This window comes from Monopterus albus, unplaced genomic scaffold (assembly GCF_001952655.1).
Source record: "Monopterus albus unplaced genomic scaffold, M_albus_1.0 scaffold25.1, whole genome shotgun sequence".
Taxonomy (NCBI): Eukaryota; Metazoa; Chordata; class Actinopteri; order Synbranchiformes; family Synbranchidae; genus Monopterus; species Monopterus albus.
Window position 1 is genome coordinate 646,437 of NW_018127905.1, and position 17,210 is coordinate 663,646.

At 40.5% G+C, this 17,210-nt stretch overlaps 2 protein-coding genes across 5 annotated transcripts in view; one reads left to right on the forward strand and one right to left on the reverse strand.

Moving 5' to 3' along the window:
• The window catches only part of pde5ab (phosphodiesterase 5A, cGMP-specific, b), a 77,211-nt gene extending 65,726 nt beyond the window's left edge, over positions 1 to 11,485 (forward strand). For all 4 annotated transcript variants that reach the window (XM_020594867.1, XM_020594865.1, XM_020594866.1 and 1 more), the window contains exons 17-22: positions 898 to 998; positions 2,464 to 2,541; positions 3,440 to 3,503; positions 7,665 to 7,739; positions 8,272 to 8,355; positions 8,792 to 11,485. In XM_020594867.1, coding sequence (XP_020450523.1) covers positions 898 to 998; positions 2,464 to 2,541; positions 3,440 to 3,503; positions 7,665 to 7,739; positions 8,272 to 8,355; positions 8,792 to 8,908 — 519 coding nt within the window. In that variant the 3' untranslated portion in view covers positions 8,909 to 11,485. The remainder of the gene's footprint in view (positions 1 to 897; positions 999 to 2,463; positions 2,542 to 3,439; positions 3,504 to 7,664; positions 7,740 to 8,271; positions 8,356 to 8,791) is intronic.
• A 1,999-nt stretch (positions 11,486 to 13,484) lies between these two features.
• mad2l1 (MAD2 mitotic arrest deficient-like 1 (yeast)) lies at positions 13,485 to 16,065 on the reverse strand. The gene is made up of 5 exons (XM_020594893.1): positions 15,873 to 16,065; positions 14,954 to 15,100; positions 14,457 to 14,577; positions 14,102 to 14,205; positions 13,485 to 13,974 (listed from the first exon to the last, which is right to left on the reverse strand). Exons 1-5 carry the CDS (start codon positions 15,934 to 15,936, stop codon positions 13,802 to 13,804), a joined length of 609 nt encoding a protein of 202 aa, XP_020450549.1. The 5' UTR covers positions 15,937 to 16,065; the 3' UTR covers positions 13,485 to 13,801.
• Positions 16,066 to 17,210: the final 1,145 nt, after the last annotated feature.

Consider the following 17,210-nt stretch of genomic DNA (forward strand, 5'->3'; position numbering starts at 1 on the left):
TATTAGCTTTGCCTGGTCAATGTATTAGTTTAGCTTGAGTTAAAATCTTGTTTAATTTGCTCTTGTTTAACTTTGATGTTGTGAGCATCATCCACCTTCTCTGAATTGTTGTAAATAAAACCAAAGCTGAGCTAAGCAAAGCTTTTTGGAACTGGATGAACTGAACCTTTAATCTTGAAAGTGCTTGCTTATAGCAATGGATTTGCAGTGTAAGCCTTGACATAAACAATGTTATCAGTGATTTGTATGTCACATAAAACTGTAATGAGCCTGAAAGCACTTTGAAAGGTCATCTTCAAACTGGGTTCAATTCAACCTCAGGCTGCCAATACTCTCTCGATAGGACAACAAGAGCTTGCTAATGGCTGTTGGCAGGCCGTAATGCTGTTACCTACTTGCTGCAGGATCCTGCATCTCCTGTCTTATTTATTATAATTCTGCTCAGTTTCCAGCTCCTAGCTTAGCACGAAACACTCCGAGAGCCCAATAAAATAGTGACCTACAGCTTGCTCTGAACTTTATGGCCATAAAACAAACTCTAAATACACTGGCGCTGTGGAGTCAGGAATTACCACACTGCTGCTAGACACATTATCTCACACATTCAGTAACACACACACACCCTGTTGCAATTCTTGTCTCATACAGGCTGATAAGAATTAATGCAAGCACACACTCTTGAAGCACTCGAAATTGAAGGCACATGGAATAATATGTCAACCCTCAAGACATGGACTGCAACTGCATTCATTTGTTTAATTGATTTGTGTGTGTACTTTTTTCCTACCTTTGCCGTGGTAGCCCCTTGGTGTTCTATCACAGTATGAATTGCACTCAATACTACAGTATCAGTATACATGCACAGCTGTTTCTGCACTTACATATTTTTCTCTCTAGGGAAACCAGATCCTGAGCGGTCTCTCCCTGGACGAGTACAAGACCACTCTGAAGATGATCAAGAGGGCTATTCTGGCCACCGACTTGGCCCTGTACATGAAGTAGGTACCAAACATCAAGGCCGGATGGAAATCTGACTGAAGAGGGATAGAGATGGCGAGCATTAAAAAAGAATGGTCAATATGGGCAGAGCAGGGGAAGGAAACGGAGGTTATAGTGGAGTATTTTAATAAACTGGGTGATTACATTCAGTGAACCCTTTTCAAAATGGCTGTAGTCCTCTTTCATCTCAGCAGTACAGCAAAGATCAGACACATCTCATCATTCCAGGATGCAAAATTTTGTCTCTTAAATTACTATAAGGTATTCTGTTTAAACTTGAAAAAACATCATTTAAAGTGTACTTTTGTGAGAATTTTTTCCTAAATGTTCCCCTTACATCAGAATTTTCTTGGAGCTATTTTTTATCTGCAGTCCCAGGACAGGTCACTATTAAGATATATTCAAAATGTGGCATACTACTGATGCACAGCAGTACACACACAAGACAAAGAAAACATCAAGCAGTGTACGTTAGGTATATGAAAAACAAATGTGTGTTTGCAATGCCTAAATGCTGAGCTAGTAGTTATAGAGTTGAATTATAGCTTATAGCAAAATGTTTTAATTGGGTTTTAAAACTACTGATTCAGCTACAACTCAAGGCTTCAAGGCCTTTGAAGCAAAAGTGACCCCCCAGCAAGCGACCAGGGAACCGGAAAGACAGAGGACTGGGGGGTTCCGAAAGGCTACAGGAAGAAGTTGTTGCTCAAGCGTGTGTCCTTGGAGTGGGTGCTGCTCAGGTGGCGACCATGGAACCAGACATGAAGCTGACACTGCTCTGGAAGGCAGCTACGTCGAGGCCAGTCCGGTAGCAGAGGCCATTCGGGATGGTGGCCACAGGACCAGGCAGGGACCTAAAACTGCTCAGGATGCCAGTGGTGTGGAGAATGACAATGTAGGCGGGAACCCTCTGGAGAACGGTGACTTGAGGCCGGCCTCAAAAACAGTGCTGAGTAGGAAGCAGGGGCATGGCACAGGATGCAGGGTAGATAGATGACCACAGAGCGAGGCCAGCAGACTGGTGACTCATCGGTGGCTCCAGTAGACAACTGTTTGTTTGCATACTGAGGAAGGACTGTTACCCAAAATGTCTTTTTTTTTTTTTTCTCTGAGGACTCCAAATTTAAATCTGGATTATTTGTCATTTTTGAACAGCATCCCCAGTGATGTATTGCTGGATACACACATTAGCCTACTAAATGGAGGATGAAAAATGTTGGTGTTTTATAGTAGCTATTTGCATGGTCCTCTTTCCAGCATATTTCTATTTAATTGTCTTCTCTTCATTTCTTCTTAAACTATCTTCTCTTTCTTCACTCCTTCCTTCTTCTTTCCTCAGTGATTTCAGCTCTTATCTCAACCCTCTTTCATTCTACACAGTGGGTGGCTGAAGAGGTAAACAGGTTATATTATGAACATAATTATCTGCTCTGTCATTGTGCGTGTTTGTCTGTGTGTTGCCAGGAGGCGAGAGGAGTTCTTTGAGCTCACCAAGAACAGCCAGTTTGTTTGGGAGAACGAACATCACAGAGACTTACTGAGGTGAGTGCAAATCCTCCAAAAGTCACAACACGTGATGTGAATGCAAAACACCAGCATATACTGTACATCAACAACACGCTTTGATTTTCATGGAATAGTTCAACATTTAACAAACACTCATTTGCTTTCCAAGAAAGAGATAGCAAAAAGACTGGTAGCAAAGGGAAACAGCTAGCCTGACTCAGTCAAAATTGTCAAAAATATACCTGGCAACACCTCTAAATTTCATGAAGTAACATGTATCTTGGTCATTTAATGTATAGTTTTAGGAGGAGTTACATCCTGGAATTATTTATCAGTTGATGTACCGACTGTAGTGTGGGTTGCCAGATATGGCGGGAGACAACAGCATGTGTGCAAGATTGACACAATTACTGCACCTGGCTGGTGTTTGCCACAAAATAGTTCCAGCACATAAACGTTGTTGCTGTTTTCAATTGAAAGTACCAGCGGTCTGGCCAAAAAGTGGTTAGATTACTGTAAGTCATTTTGCATATTTGTGATGCCGTAACATCTTTAAAAATAAAGCATTATGGAATGCTTTTTGGGGAAAAACAGTTGTGAGAAAGTCACTAGGTTAGCTGTAAATCTGTGTGCTATGAAATTAGTTACTTTATACAAATCTGCTGCACAGATTGTATATCTTCTGTTTATTAAGCTGAATTTTAAAAGGCTGTGCATGAGCCATAACTTTACTCTCCTATAATTCTCCAAACAGAAATTTCTTTTATGGTTACTGAGCTGCAGTTAGTGATAATAAACACACAAAGCATGCTCATGTTTGATGTTCAGCACCATGAATGTACTTGCTTTGATACGATATGAGCATGCTATGAGGAACAAATTGCCACCTGGTGTGGGTGTGTTCAGATCAGTGTCAATGTGTCTCCCCCTTCAGGTCAATGTTGATGACTGCATGCGATATCTCAGCCATCACCAAGCCCTGGCCAGTGCAAAAAAGGGTATAAAAAACTATCACCTTTCTTATCTATGTGTGCATCTTATTTGTGCTGCAGTTATTTTTTTTTGTCCTTTTCTAGTATACAACATTTTTTCTGTCTTCTGGTTCCGGAGCTAGTTTCTCACAGCTCGTCTTTCTCCTCCATCATTAGCTGTGCAATGCTATTAATCTATATACAGCATGAAAACCAACTTCCAGAGAGCAAGATAAACATAGTAAACATTTATTTGGTTTTGTTAAACTTCTCTGTTATTGTGACTGGGCTGCTTTTTGCCACAGTGGCACAGTCCACTCTGTCTACTGTCCTTTGACACAGGAACAAATGGAAGTCAATTCAACACACTGTGCCAAAACATTTAGAATTTAAAATAACAAAACAATCTAAACTAAACTGGATGGACTGAATGACATTACTATTAAGCTGATTTTTTTTAGCCACCTACTACAGCTAATAGAAACATTATCATTCACTGGGAGTTGTGTTTTATAATTCCAATATTAATTCTCTCTTAAATCTGTTTCGGTCATCATCAGTTCTTTGGCTGTTAAATGTTCCGCTATGTTCACCTGCTAGTTACTGACTGTGTCATGTGCTGTTTAAGTGCTGGGCACGTGTTATAGAGTGGGTTTTGGCAGCTTGCCACAGAAAAGAGCTGCCTGCTGCTACTGACAACAGGGACTGGAAAACCAAAACAATGAGCTAAAAGTGAGTAAAATGCTCTCTAGAAAGGAGGGATACGGCAAAGATGGTGATAATTCTTTGTGGATCCGTCACTATAAGCACCACCATTCACATCACACTTAGTCAGATTATAGATTAGTGCAGCTTTAAATGACAGCAAGACCTTCAGTGGCTAAATTTCTGCTGCAGGACAGAGGCCAGAAGACTGCTGCAAATGTTCTCACTGTGGGACAGAACACTGTCACATATTATACTTTGGGTTACATCCCAATCAGTGATGTTACTGCAGATATTTTCCCTTTGAAAAATAATGAGAAGTAATGAGAAATACCTGCTGTGAGTATAGCCTTATAGGTGCAACATGCCGGAAGGCCTTTACCCAGAAAATGCAGTGCAGCACTTTGTGTTGTTATTTCACTCGCTGTGTCTCAATCTGGAGTCTCTCGCTTCTCATTGTATTTACTTCTTAATGCTTTCTCTCTCTCTTTCCTTATCTCTTTCTCACACACACAAATATGTATTTGCTTCATCCTTCTCCTTACCCATCAGAAAGCTGTGTCCCCCATCCCCCATTGTTTTATCTCCCCGGTGACCTTTGTTAGTCTGCACCTCATTAGGACCCACAGGCACAGTGCGAGTAAACTCTTCAGACAGGCACGCTCTTGTGTGCGCATGTGTGTGGCTCTGTCTGTTGACAAGTGAGCGCTCATTAATAAAAACAGCTGCGCCCCTGTCCTCAGATGACACCTCTAAAAACATTCAGGCAGTAAACATGCACACACATGCAAATACATCCTTTGACTAACACACTCACACTATCACTGCATCCGGATCTTATTAACAAATAGTGCCTCTGATCTCTGTGTTACTTAAAAGATGTGCATTTTGATTTGCATAAGATTTAAGATTAATTTTATTCAGCTATATTCAGTTTGACATTTAGCCAGTCTTAGAAGCCAAAACCATCAAAAGCTAAACGGGTCGCAATGTCTTTTTTCACTACCATTGGGTGTTTGATACCTGTTTTAATATAGTTTTACAGTATATCGCCAGCTAGTGTTTATAAATGCCATTGCAAATGGGACTCAGCATTTGTGAACACCACTCTATACGCTTGCACAGCTGCCAGTGCAAACTAGCGCCTGGATTGGGCCCCATATTTTTGTTCAAACCTGACCCGAGTCCACCTGAACCCAATAAGCATATTGTATTTCCTGTCCGAACCCTAAACTTTGAACTATGTGACTGAACCCTACCAGAACAAGAACATGATTTCTAAATTTCTGTCCGAACCCAAACCAAACCTGTCAGGACCTGTCAGTACCCGAGGGTTTGGTTCGGGTATCCACCTTCTAGCATAAACACCGACTGCAGAACGCTCTCTGCTGGCACATGTGCTAGCCATCATTTCGATGAGTTATTATAATCTTTTATGCACTAAGGTTTTTGCTGAGATCTGCCAATAAGGCAACAACACTACAACAACGGTATCATAATGACAGATCTTCTGGAAAAACGACAAAAATAAGAGTTGTAATTATCCAGAATTATCCTTTGAGATTTATGTTCCTCTCAGTCCTTACTTGATCTTTTGCTAACCTTAGATAACTAATGAGCCAAACAGTGCTTGTCCATAGTGGTCACAAACATTTTGCATAAGAGTATGCAAGTAGTCTCCACAGCCAACAGAAACATTTTCATAAATCCAGTAGTAGGTCCGTCCTGCTGTTGTTGGAAGTCTAATGACGCGACCTCTGACTACGGACATTAGTTTGACATGAAGCTAACTTGCTTTCCTAGGAGGACCTAAATGCTCTCCTGTTTTGACTGACATGAAGGAAAATTAAAGAAAAAGTTTCTTAGCCTCACCAGTTACCAAATGCGTCATGCCTATTGTTGGTTTTAGTCGGCTGTAATAAGTTCTCTCTCACTCTGGCTGAGTCCCCCTGCAGCTCCATAGTACTGAGCCTTGATTACAGGCTCAATCAAGAGCTGCATGTGGCTTCAACACACACATAGACACACATACACAGAGTGGCACTGATTGGAGCCCAAGGCTGCAGTCAGGTCTCATTTATCTCTCTGTAAACAGATAGAGCTCATTAACGCTGCATGACTACCATTATTTTGGCAGACTTCTCCCTGAATCTTAACTCTATACATCTCTACTTATACATTCTCTCTTACATTCCTTCCTTCTTGCTGTTTCTTCCATGCTTTTGTTTTCACTAGCACATGTTCTTCCTTGCCTTCTTGGTGTACATTTCTTGCTCTTCCTTGCTCTTTTCCAGTCATTTTCCAGTCTTAGTTTAACACTGTTGATTCTGGCAACACAAAACCATTTTGTCATCATCTTGGTAGGATGTCCCAACCTTATTCCTCAAATCTCCCTCCAAGGATGTTCATTACAATGCCTTCTCTGAAATGTACTAACATGAATAAGCCAGAGCATTTTCGAGGTTTAGTATCACAGAACAGCAGCAGGGGGACTTGCATAGTTAAAATGCCATACAGATGGAGTTGGATCCAAATCAAAGTTAGCTTTTTATAGTGATGAGAGAAGGTGTTTTCCTCAGTGCATTCCATTAATCATTTGCTTCTGCCTGTAGTCCCACATGTATAGTAACTAGAAAACCATCAGTTAGTTGTAAAATGCATTTGCAACTAAAAGTTTTTGATGTATTTCCTGTTTGTTATGTTGTTGTTTTTTTGCCAACTGAAAGTTCACTTAATTTTCATATAAGTACATTAACTGATTTCTCTTGTGAGACTCCAAACAAGCTGACACGTCCTGTCTCCTAGCAGCAGTGTAAACTATGGATGCCTGGTTGGGATACTGTACAAAATGCAGCCACCAGTTCGAACACAGCTACCTATTAACGAGTCTCAGCTCTGCGGCAACATTGCAATGGCACAGTGTCAGGTGATGAGGTTGGCAGTGAGGAGAGCACTAATGTTACACAAAGCTCACATTTCTTCCAAATTAAAGTCATATTAATACAACACAAAAGCATAATCACAACCATGCTAGGTCAGTAATGTTACCAAAACAGACAAATTAGCTTTAGATGCTAACAAATCTGAAGGAAGAGTATCACATCTCAGTCAAGTTTGAGTGCTTTGGCTGTTTTTAACGCTCTCCATCTCAATAAGTCAAACCGATGTTAACCCTGGTTTTTGTTCTTTCTTTGCCCCACTCTCTCTGTGCAAAAGAATGTGAGCTCTTTGTTCCATCCTGTTTTGGACTTTCACCAGACGAGAGCTCCTCCGTGACTGCTGAAATGACAGCTTGCATTTGTAAAATGCTTCTTATAACCTTACTAGGTGGCAGGCAGGACTAATTTCTGGACCGACTACCAAAACTCAGGACAGAGAATCAGGAATAACAGCAGAAGCGCTATAGGCAGCAGAGTGTCATGGAGGGCGGTAGTATAGCTGAGAGACGTCCCACATTTAATGAGTCTCTTCTCTCTGATGCAGATTGCAGAGCTGGTGGCAACTGAGTTCTTCGAACAGGGCGATAAGGAGAGGCAAGAGCTGAACATTGAGCCTAGTGTAAGTGCTGCCCCGTCCAATGATATGGGGCAAGACCTCTCCAAAGATGTTTCCAAATATAACATCATTACTGATTAATCGTTTTCGTCTCCAAGCGATTGCTGGTTCTAGCTTCTTAAGTGTTAAAAATTGCTGCTTTTCTTTGTTGTTAATGATGAAAATGAGAAATCTTTAGGTTTTGGCCTTTTGGTCATAAAAAACAAGCAGTTTGGAGACATCACTTTAGGCGCTGTGGAAACCGTGATGTGACATTTCCTTCACTAAATGATTACTTGAGAGAATATAATTGGCAGATTAACTGATAATGAAAATAAATGTTAACTGTATGTCCACCTTCGGTCTGGTTTTAAGTCATAAATCAGAGAACATGTGAGAGTATCCAATAAACTTTTTAGAAACTTGGAATGGCTTCCAGTTGCTGTGGCCTTTCTCCTTGCCATAATCTGTCAATGTAATGTGAGAAATGCCATTTAAAACATTTGCATTCTTCTAGTGTATTTTACATGTTATTTGTTCTACCCTTTCACTTTAGGACCTGATGAATCGTGAGAAGAGAGATAAGATTCCCAGCATGCAGGTGTCTTTCATTGATGCCATCTGCATTCAGCTATATGAGGTAATTCAGCTAGTGTAACTCACAGTTACTGTTTTTGTTTCTGACACCACTGTACCATACCTCATGAATAGCTGGAAAATAGAATGGTTTTATTTGTCAGTGTATAAATGTACAATGAAATTGTATAATAAGTGCAACCACTAAATAAATAAATAATAAGCGCAAATAAAAGACAAAGGGTTAAAAAAACAGAGACAAAACACACGTCAACAACAGCGACTCACATGATGTCTCACAGCATAGAACAGTAAAAAGAAAAAGGTGGCAATGGTGGGCATTCATCCTGTTATTTTCAACTTGATGTTGGGATACTGTCTCACACTGTGAAAAACTTGTGGAAATGTGAAACCTGATGTAAAATGAATGAATATCATATTTTAAAGCAATACTCAGTCAGTTCATCTTGTTAAATAACATGTCTTTGTCACTGTCACAGACCTTGGCTGGCATGTCGGAGTACTGCTCCCCATTGCTGGAAGGATGTCAGAAAAACCGGCAGCATTGGAAGCATTTGGCCGAGGAGTGTGAGAAGGAGCTCAACGGCCTGGTGTGATCCCAAAGCCAGTTTGGCTTTCAACCAACACCAATTCTCAAGGTTCTCTCTGTCTACCCTGGTCTCACAAACGTTTGTGAAAATAGCATGATGTGCGAAAAAAACAAATACCACCAGTGAAAGGACAGGTTACAGTTGCCTTCACCTTCAGCAGTTTTAGAGCAAGACTTAGGTCCCAACGTAGGCCAAAAGTCTTTTCTAACCCGTGAACAATAACTCTAGTTACTTGCTACTTGGGTCTTATTTTAGTAGGTCTGTCCATCCTTCCTATTTGTAGTAGCTGAGCTGTACTCAATTGTACTGCTAAGATGTGGAAATGTGGCAGCATCATTAAACTGGACTAAGAGCTAAATACTAACATAAAAATATTCACAGGGTTTGTGCTATCGTGTTGATTTTAAGGTACATGCCATGACACATACATGGTGACATACTGTATAATGTTCACCATATTGTTTTGGCATGTTAGCATGCTAAAATTTTGTAACTAGAGCTAAACACAAAACACAGCTGCTGATGTCATTAGTTTTGCATGCATTTAGACATTAACCAAAGGGAACGTCAGGGGATCTCCAACATTATTACAGCTCATGATGGAACCCAGAAATGTCAGTACAGATTTCCTTACTTTGCGTCACCCAGAAATTATTTCAGTTTGGACAAACGTGGTGGACCAACAGTCAGGTATGCCGCTATAGCATGGCAAAACATTTTCTACAAGCCAGAAAACAGAGCAGTCAGATAACCTGGTGGTATCACAGGCTACTAGACTCAATGTACATGTAGTTCGATGCAATGATTCAACTAGCAAAACTTTCTTTACAACCTGTCTGACTGCATTTCATACTGGACTTTGATTAAGATTGATTATTATTGAAGGGTGTTTTGCCTCCTTCTCCCCAGATCTCAATAACTTCAAGTACATATTACAACAGATGGCCAAAAATAATAAAATAAGACCAAACTGTTATATCACTTCCCATAAAACTCAGTTTAGCTGTTAGCTAACTCCTGTGACAAATAGGTGAGAATATCGTGCAGTTTAGTGTCCACAGCATGTCATCGCTGTTTCAGAGATCATGCTCATTTCCACAAACTTTGTGAGACTTGTCTTCCTTTCGTCACCATTCTATCATAGCTGTCACTCATCAGAGACAATAACAGAATCAGCACTAAGCTATATTTATTTCAATAGCTATTTTGTATTGTTGCACAGTGGCTTTCATCTTGAAGTCTCACCTACACTATCTCTGACAGGTAGTATGTTTTAGGGGAACACTGAACAGTAAGACCTGGCTCCCTAAGGACCAGCACCATTACAGTGGGACACAGATATTGTACTTACTACATACTTCACATAGTGTCACAATAATCTGATTGTTAAATATGTCTTCATTAATAGCACACACACTACAAAGGTTTGAGTCTTTTGTAATATTTTTTCACTCATTGTCTTAACTATTGCATATTTATTTTTGTTTTATATATTTATTAGAGCTTCTATATTGTTGTAAGATCATCCTTTTGTCAAGAGCACACAATTCTTTATACGTGTATACAATGTCGTTTTCATACTTAAAAAATCCTATTTCTGCTTCTATGAAGGACCTTTCTGAGGAGCAACTCTTTTAGATGACATTTGGAAATGAAGTATATTTCATTTTGAGTTTTCTGTCTTCTTTAAAAAACGGTACAGTAGCCAAAGACTAGGCTTGCACTTTCAGAAGGAAATGGGTCTAGTTTTTTCCATTGCCTTGTTGTGATAAAACAGGACCACTTCACAATTAAAAGAATCTCTCTGCACCCACTGAAACCTTTCCCCTGTGAGAGGCAGTTTTGTTACGTATCATTTTTATAACTGAATGATGGAGCAATGTTTGTGTTGTGGGCTGGCTGACCAGAGTGCATTGTGATTTACTGCTTTGACATCATGTGTTGTAGGCAACAAAAGAATATAACTGAACATTTCTGAAGACTAACCAAACAAAACAATTTGAAGATAATCTCAAATGTTAGCTGTTTAAGAGCTTTGCCTTAATACAGTAAAGTCCTTCAATCAGTAACTATCCATTCAGAGAATTACTGAATGAGACACTGAACCCCCCAAGTTGCCCCCCGATGGTTAGAGCCATTGGTTGAGTTGGCACCCCAGATGGCTGCCTCGGTTCTGTACCAAATTCCTTATGTGTAATATACTTGGCCAAATAAAGGTGATTAACCTTATCCTTATAACTCTGACCATTCAGTGCCAACATTGGGTATTTGATAGTTTTCCATACTCTGAAGACAGACTATTTGATACAAAAAGCGTCATGGTACAATGCCACACTCCATAACCTGTGATGAGGGGTCACAAACAGACAATGCTGCAATTTAAGGGGAAATTGTTGGGAACCACTACTATACAGAATAGTGCAGCAGTAGTTTTCAGCAAAACCGTGAGCATATTTACCCAACAACTTCTGTCAACACTCCCTCCAGGAAAAAATGAACCCTTATACAATCCAGTGATTCAGCTCAGTGGCAAGCAGCAAAGGGCTTCTGCTGGATATACAGTGGCAAGAAAAAGTATGTGAACCTTTTGGAATTTCATGGTTTTCTGCATTAATTTGTCATAAAATGTGATCTGATCTTCACCAAAGTGAGGAGTACTGATGAATATAATGTGCCTAATATAACACCCAAAAATTTTGATCTTTCATGTCTTTATTAAGAACAACCATAAAAGCCTCATAGTGCTAGTGGAAAACGTATGTGAACCCTTGATTTAACGACCTCAAAAAATCTAATTGGGAGTCAGGTGTTAGCATACCTGGAGTCTTGTTAAGAAAATGAGTTTGGAGGTGTACTTGACTGAGAAAAACCACTCAAACCTTTTGAGTTTGGTCCACACAAGAAGAATATGCCATAAAGTATGGTGGAGGAAACATGCCAGGAGAGCCCAGACCTCAACCCAATAGAGATGCTATGGAATGACTTGAAGAGAGCCATACATGGGAAACGTCCAAAGAATATGATGGAGCTAAAGCAGTTCTGCCCGGAAGAGTGGGCTAAACATTATATTAATCTGTACTCTTGACTATGATGAAGATCAGATCACATTATATGACAAATTAATGCAGAAAACTATAAAATTCTAAAAGGTTCACATACTTTTTTTTGCCACTTGTATGCCAGTGTGTGTGTTGTCCACTAAAACCCAGATTTTATCATCTGCTTTGAAGTACACAGCCATAATTTTTGTAATTACTAGTTTTTGCTCAGTGTATAACAGGGGTAGAAGGGTTATGATTATCCATGAGGATTTGGTCATTTACTGGCGCATTTAATTCCCATCATTTGGAACAGTGCTCTGTATGCACAGTAACAGGTGTCACCTGGTGCATTTTATAAACAGCCACAAAAAGCCTGGTCTTAACTAAAGCACTTTTGTAGATGCACATTCTCAGAAAGCTCTTTTGTATCTGTGGCTGTATTTTGTACTTTGAATAAGTCTCCAGGACTGTGATACGTGACTGTTGCCTAACCTCTGTGCTATCTCCTCACTGCTTCAGTTGCTGGGTTGTTTCAGATTTCTCCTATAGTGATGTTGCATTTACACGAGAGGTCAATACACCAGAGAGAGTTTTTTTTTTATATAGATAAGAGATCTGTGGCTGGCTACGGCAGGGGGGACTGTGTTATGTGCTGATATGGTACTGCTGAAGGTGTTTCACATCTGCAGCTATTGACACCACAAAACACTGTGAGCTATGTAAATGGTATGTCCCATTAAACAATAATGCTTATACTGATGCCTATGTGTTCTGTATTTTATTCTATATTTTTGTATGCACGTGCACTACAAGCCAGCTAGTGGCTCACTCATCAGCACCCCTCTGCCTTCCCTCACAGACATCTTCAACACCCACAGAGCCATCAGCATTGCTGATGACACCTCCCACCCCGCACACTCCCACCTCAGACTCCTGTCTTCAGGCCCACTCCACCAGACTTACAAACAGCTTCATCCACCAGGCTGTGAGGATGCTGAATGCTGTCCATTACCTCCTCCCCTCTGCCCCTGGACTGTGACCCACCACAGAACATAAAGACTACCTCTGCTGTTTTACACAAACCCAGTACATTCCCCACATGTAAATCCGCTGCTGACTGGTTTTACCATCATATCTACTGCTGTTGGTCATTTGCACTACTGTCCATGTGCATCTCAATCTCACAACCATCTGACAATCTTCTTGTTACCATTTGCACTATTGTCACTGATTGTACAGGGTTTGAGTCATAGCCCATTAGGTTGTACCGTTTAGTTTTATCCTAATCACTTTTTCTTATTCTTTTTTAATCTATTTTATATTCTTTTGTTGTACTTAGTTTCCTAAATGGTATTGCATTCAATACTAGGTGAGAGAGAAATGGTATTTCGATTTTCTGTATGTCCTGCACATATAAAGATTTGACAATAAAAATCTTTGATCCCTTTGTATGTTAAGCTGCACTGCCACCTTTTGGTCAAAAACAGTAATATCACAAAAAAGATAGATGGAACCAAATCAAATTTTTAATGACATTTTATAAAAATTTAACATAAACCACAAGCTTCTAAAACAGAGGTTGACAAGAGAAAGGAGAAATAACACTAAGAAAAACAGTCTGCTCCTAATAAACAAATCACTGCTAATGACAAATATTTACATCAGTGTGGACAGAGCAGATTTCCTCCACATCCTTTTCACAAGCTTCAGTCCAGAGAGGGGAAGTGAGAGAACACTCAGGGTACAGGATACTACACAGTATTAAGGTAGTAAGGTAGGACAGGACAGTGTAAAATCTAACGTCTTCTATAAGGGGCAGTGGTTGGTGTATATGTGTAGCTTGGGGTTGAGGTGACATTTAGGCCGAGTCTGTCCTCTTGTACGCCACCATGCTGTTCACCTTGTGGATGGAGGTGGTGAAGGAACGTAAACGCACCTCCTCTGACTGGTTGATAATCTGAGGCCCAGACTCCTCCCACTTCTCTGGAATAACCAGGTCTTTGTCTGTGTAGACCAGGAGGTCAAACGCACCTGAGAGACAGGGCATTAGTCAGAGAGCCAGAAGCGTTAGCCAGCCATCCCACTTTAGATACCCAGAATCCAAACCTGAAACTGAGTCAAATGCAAGTTTGTCGGAATAAGCTGTCTGGTTACTTACATGGTGTCTCGAGCAGAGGCAGGAAAGTAACAGTGGCTGTTATCTGTCTGATGACAGAGCGGATCTCATCCTGAATGGTCTTTATAGATTTCTCTCTGGGTGCACTGGGAAACACAGGAGAGCTCAGTTAAGACACACTTGTGCACGACTATTTTCATCAGTGGAGTAAGACACATTTTGTACTCTACATGGTGTGTGTTCATGATAAAGAACCAGATTTAAACTGATCAATGTGTGAGGCCTGACTGCCATCTGCGGGCTGTGTAATTGAACAGCAACTTGATGAACACACATAGATCTATCGCTTACTCTCAGAAATGTTTCCATTAAATGTTACCCATTTGGGGGAGCTGACCTGCTCTCCTTGGCTGACTTGTCACACTCAATGTCAAACTGCCATCTCTCCAGCACCTCGTTGGTTTCCAGACATGTGATCACCAGCACCAGCTTCTGGACAGTGCACTCAAACAGCCACTCTACAACACAGAACAAGCATGTTTACTGACACAAACACAGAGTGAACAGCCTGAATGGGAACTAATACAATACTGCTCATCTTCAACCGGTACAAAATAGAACATTTGGAATTACACCCAGACTGAGGACTCAAGAAAGTAATACAATGAACACCCAGTTACAAAAGCCCACAAGATGATCAACCACCCTGACCCCAGGTGTGAAATGCCACTGTTAGCATGGAGGCCTGTGAACACTGCCAGAAACCTGAGCACACTGTGAGTAATGCATTCAAGACAGTATGTTACATTTGTCTGGCCTGTAAGTAACAGTTCAATTAAAACTAAAAGGTCTTAAAAAGGTCTCACAGTATAAGAAACAAACCACTGAGGCTACCTTTTAGTTGTGAGACAACATTGGTCAGGTAGCTCTTCAGTTTGGGATCAGTGGTGAGTTGAAGGCTCATGTCATAGTGGGTGACTCTGGTGAATGTCTCTGGAGGATAGATGCCCCGTTGGTACAGGATGCTGTTGATACCGAACGCTGTGAAGTGAACGTGTTAGACAAGGGGAAAATTCAGAGATCATCAGTCAAGTGATTCAGTCAAGCAGCTGACAAACAAGATCCAAAGAGGAGATGGAGAAAAGATCACAAATGAAATAACATATTTCATATCTCAAAATGTATGAACATGGGTTATTAGAAATGAATACATGCAATGTGAGAAACCTATAGTGGAATGAAATATACTGGATAACAAATATAAATTATTCGAAATTAATCTAATTATACTCTATACTGCACTGTGGTACTTGATAAAACTATTACCTTAGAAATCTAACTAGCAGAATGTAGACAAACTATACAGAAGCTAACAGAACCTCGTCCATATGCAGTTCATGTAATCCTGCCATGTTTACCAGAAAAACATACTGTTCCTATACGGTGACCAACAGTTTTCAGGTAACAAGGTCGTCTTCCGGTGAATACAGCATGTACTGTATATAACACAACAATTAGAAACGACCAGAGCATTCAGCTGAACCCTGTCTCCTGTTCCTGACCAGTCAGGTCTGTGGTGAGTTGTGCACATCACTGTGAACGCGTTCTAGCTCAGAAGTGGAAAATGTGACAAAACAAATGACTAAATGAATAAGCGAGAGAAGTTTTTCTAATGATCACTTTGTTTTCCGTTATTCCTGAGTTCTTAGTGACATACTGAGCTAATGTTACACTACACAGGCTCGGTAGCATAATGAGTTAATTGTGTGCGTGTCCGAAAGCGTTCAAAAAGCGAATGGATATTAATACTTACAGAAGAACTCGGCCACTAGCTCTGCACTTCCTTTGAGAGTAATGCCTTTCAATGTACTTGTCATTTTCGTAATACTTTCAACTATATTCTTGATAATGAACTTTTGTTGTATATTTTCCTCCCCTGTATCGGCTTCAACTACCCGCCCAGGCAGTTTGAAATTTGTTAGCTTCAGCTATTGCGCATGCGTGACTGTCTTCGGCGCATGGCTGATGACGTATGAAATTGTGCTTACAAATGAGGGACAGTAGAGGGCAGTGCATGATAACCTCACGCTCAAAGATACGTTAAGTAGTTTTCAGGCAGTTCTTATTTCTTTGACCTTTTAATAGTGGCTTTCTTCATTTTGTTGACTGTGAACTGACAGAATTACTGAGAAACAAGTTCCCTAAGTGCTCATTAGTACATTTGGCCAACGTTTTACTTATTTTCAGTTCAATTCAATGTACTATATTCAACGTTTTACTTACACTTTCATTGTATGAATTTTCAGTTCAATTCAATGTACTATATTATTAGCCATGGTGGAAACTTGTATTTGGCTCCTTGTACCACAAGCACACACTCAAGACACATCTCATTGAAAGACAAACAAAGTAACTTATCACTAAAAACAATATAAACTATCAAATCATATCACTAAAATATATTTTTAAAAACCACTCGTAACAATAATCAGTTTTATTGGCCTGGTGTGTTGGACACATGAGGAATTTGACTGTGGTACAGCAGCTCTCATTGGTATGTACATGTCTTAATGTAAGGCAGCAGTGCGCAAGTAAACAATGTAAGGCTGAGAACAGAAGTAATGTGCAATCAAGAAAAGGAATGTGCATTAGGAATAAAAATAAAGTACTATATACGCACAGTCTGGATTCGACGGATTGATATGTAAAAGGTATATTTACAGGTATTGCACTGGGGTAAAGTATTGCACGGAGGGTTATTGACCAGTCAAACTGTCATGGTGCTAATCAGAGTAATGGCTTGGGGGAAGAAACTGTCCCTGCTGCTTGCTGTCTGTCAGAAAGCTAGTAATCCACTGACAGGTGGGGGCTGGGTCAGTTTAGAGTGGAGGGTGATGGTCTTGAACGCCGAGCTGAAGTCCACAAAGAGTGCCCATGCATAGGTCCCTGGAGAGTTGAGGTGTTGCAGGATATAATGCAGTGCCATGTTCACTGCATCATCCACTGACCTGTTGGCCCGGCAGGCAAACTACAGGGGGTCTATGATGTCCTTCAGGTGGGCCAACACCAGTCTCTCAAAGGACTTCATAACTACAGATGTCAGGGCGACAGGTCTGTAGTCGTTCAGTCCACTGATGGAGGGTTTCTTGGG

What these genes read in the sequence shown, in the direction of transcription:
- mad2l1 (XM_020594893.1), bottom strand. Translation starts at nt 15,936, where the DNA reads ATGACAAGTACATTGAAAGGCATTACTCTCAAAGGAAGTGCAGAGCTA. An exon ending in GCTAGTGGCCGAGTTCTTCT is followed by an intron (nt 15,101 to 15,872) that starts GTAAGTATTAAT and finishes TTCACTTCACAG; the next exon opens with CGTTCGGTATCAACAGCATC. An exon ending in TGTTGTCTCACAACTAAAAG is followed by an intron (nt 14,578 to 14,953) that starts GTAGCCTCAGTG and finishes TCTGTGTTGTAG; the next exon opens with AGTGGCTGTTTGAGTGCACT.